Source organism: Mandrillus leucophaeus, unplaced genomic scaffold (assembly GCF_000951045.1).
Source record: "Mandrillus leucophaeus isolate KB7577 unplaced genomic scaffold, Mleu.le_1.0 Scaffold151, whole genome shotgun sequence".
Classification (NCBI taxonomy): Eukaryota; Metazoa; Chordata; class Mammalia; order Primates; family Cercopithecidae; genus Mandrillus; species Mandrillus leucophaeus.
In genome coordinates, this window is record NW_012101488.1 from 281,280 (window position 1) to 283,939 (window position 2,660).

The window sequence follows — 2,660 nt, forward strand, 5'->3', positions numbered from 1 at the left end:
AAAAAGAAAAACTTAGCTGGGCATGATGACTCACACCTATAAATCCCAACACTTTGGGAGACCAAGGTGGGAGAATCACTTGAGGCCGGGAATTTGAGACCAGCCTGGGGAACATAGCGAGACAAATCTACAAAATTTTATATCTACAAATATCTACAAAACTTTAGCTAGGCATGGTGGTGTGCACCTATAGTCCCAGCTAGCTACCAGGGAGGCTGAGGAGGGAGGATCCCTTGAACCCAGGAGTTCGAGGCTGCAGTGAGCCATGATTGCACCACTGCACTCTGGCCTGGGTGACAGAGCAAGATCCTGTCTTTTTCTAAAAAAGTGAAAAATAAGAGAAACTTAAAACACTAAGGCTAAGAGCTTAGAACCAGAGGTGTTGACAGGGGTAGACTGAGAGTTAACGGAGTGGTTGACAGGATACCACACAAAGCTGGGGCCCAGTAACCATTTGTCAGAAGAGAACGCTGAGGTGTAAGGAAGCTAATCCCCTCTGCCCAGGGGCCTCGCAGTCTGGGAGGGATGATGGGGACTTGGAATCTGAGAGTGTCCCAGAACCAAAGGTCAAAGATTAGAGGGTGGGGGTGCCAAGCGCGCACTCACCTGTGTCCTTGCCTTGCAGCCCCTGCCCACGCTCCCACCCCTACAGGCGGGGCCAGAGGACCACCAGTACCAGGTATGGAGCCGGGAGCTGGGAGGGGTGGTGGGGATCCCATGGATCCAGGAGCCCCGAAGCCTGGGTGGGGAGGGGTGAAGACAACCAAAACTGGGGGCTCCCCTCCCCTCGTCCCCACAAGCCTCATGGTCTCAGCTCTCGGAGAAGCCCAAACCGCCTCCCTGAGAGACCCTGGCAAGTCCCTTTTCCTCCCAAGGCTGCGATTTCCTTCTTTGCAAAAGGGATCCAAAACTTTGAATTTGCACAGGAGGAACAAGGCCCAGAGAGGGACAGGGGATTGCCCGGGGCCACACAGCCAGTTGGGTCCCCAGTGAAACCCCACCGCAGGGCTCAGTCCCTCTCCATCCCCTCCTGTCTGCTGTCTGTCCCTGTGGCTCTGTCTCTCTCTGAGTGGCCTACATATGTCTGTGTGTCTGTCTTCCCCTTTCTTAGACTCTCTCTCTCTCTCTCTCTCTCTCTCTCAATTTCTCTGGCTGTGTCCTTTTTAATCTCTCTTTCTCTGTTTCCAGTTTGTTCATGCTGCCTTGTCTAAGATGCATCTCTTTACACATCTTTGTATCTCTGCATCTCTGTCTCTCTCTCCATTCTCTGTCTCTCCTGCCTCTTTGTCTCTGTCACTGTGTCCACCTCATTTCCTGGTTCTTCCAGGACCTCTTTTCTCTGCGTCTCACTGTCTTTCCACCTTGCTCTTCCATTCTTTCTGTGGGTTTCTCCCCATCTCACTCTGTCTTTCATCCTCTGTCCCTCTCTGTCTCCCCAAGACTCTCACCCTCCACCCAGTCATAATTCTGTTCTCTCTCCCCCCCCAAGCAGGACCTGCTAAACCCCGACCCTGCCCCCTACTGCCAGCTGGTGCCAACCTCCTGATGAGTCCTGGCCCAGGCCAGCCGGGGAGAAGACAAGGCCCTAGCCCTCCCTTGGGAGCCTCGCACCTGAGACCAGCAGCACAAGGCCATGGGGAGCTGTGGGGCCGATGAGGTGGACTCGGCCAAGGACTCAGCAGCACATGGGGCAGGTGTCCTGGCAGGGGGACAGGAGACTGTAACAGGCCTGGGTCCCTGTACAGTCCCTGAATGCATGCCCACCTTCGTTCTGTTCCTTCAAGCAAGCTGGCCTGGGCCATGTGCCTGTGAAAATCAGGCTCTGGCCCCTTTCCCTGCCAAAGTCCCCCAAGATCTGGATATCTGGGGACAAGGGGGTGGCCTCAGGCCTGCCTCCCAGGCAGTTGGCTGGGCTCCCAACTGTCTGTCCTCAATGCCCTACCCCAACTCCACCAGTGACCCTGAGTCTTTTCCCCTGGGGACAAGGCAGACACCTCGCCATGCAGGCCTCAGGTGGCAGAGAGGCCCAGCCTTACAGGCCTGTGGCCCCACACGCCAGTCCCAGCAAGGTGACCATGGCTGCCGGACCCCTTCCCTGTTCAGGCAGGCCCAGCCGCTCTCAGAAACCACTGCCAGCTGCTGGCCTTGGCCCCCACCCTGAATCTCACCGAGTCCCTCTGGGCAGCAGCTCCCTTCTCCACCCCACCCCAGCCCCGGTCCCAAATGTGGCCTCACCTTGTCCTCCCCTCCCCCAGTCTACGCATTCATTCAGCAATAAATGAGCCTTTGCTGTATGCCAGACCCAGTTCTAGACTCTTGCAGCCTTGATAGAAAGTAAAACAAAACTCCTGCTTTCCCAGAGGGTCGCTCTGGCAGGGGAGAGACTCAGGAAATAAAATAATGAACATGCGCTGTCTGTCAGATGGGGATAAGTGTATTGGAGAAATGGAGGGGAGTCGAGAGTATCGGGGGACTGAGATTTTCAATTAGAGAGGGCAGAGAGGTCCTCGCTGAGAAGGTGACAAATGAGCAAAGACTTGAAGGAGGGGAAGAAGGGAGCCTTGTGGGGCTCTGGAGGAAGAGCATTCTAGGCAGAGAGAATAGCAAGTGCAAAGGCCCCGGGGCAGGAGCATGCCTGGCACATTCAAGGAGCAGCAAGG

General features: G+C 55.6%; 1 protein-coding gene across 3 annotated transcripts in view; it reads left to right on the forward strand.

Moving 5' to 3' along the window:
- The window catches only part of CEACAM19 (carcinoembryonic antigen-related cell adhesion molecule 19), a 27,079-nt gene extending 24,678 nt beyond the window's left edge, over positions 1-2,401 (forward strand). For 2 of the 3 annotated variants that reach the window (XM_011975067.1, XM_011975066.1), the window contains 2 exons: positions 626-679; positions 1,490-2,401. In XM_011975067.1, the coding sequence (XP_011830457.1) occupies positions 626-679; positions 1,490-1,546 (111 nt within the window). In that variant the 3' untranslated portion in view covers positions 1,547-2,401. The remainder of the gene's footprint in view (positions 1-625; positions 680-1,489) is intronic. The other variant, XM_011975068.1, reaches the window with a different exon arrangement.
- The last annotated feature ends 259 nt before the right edge of the window (positions 2,402-2,660 follow it).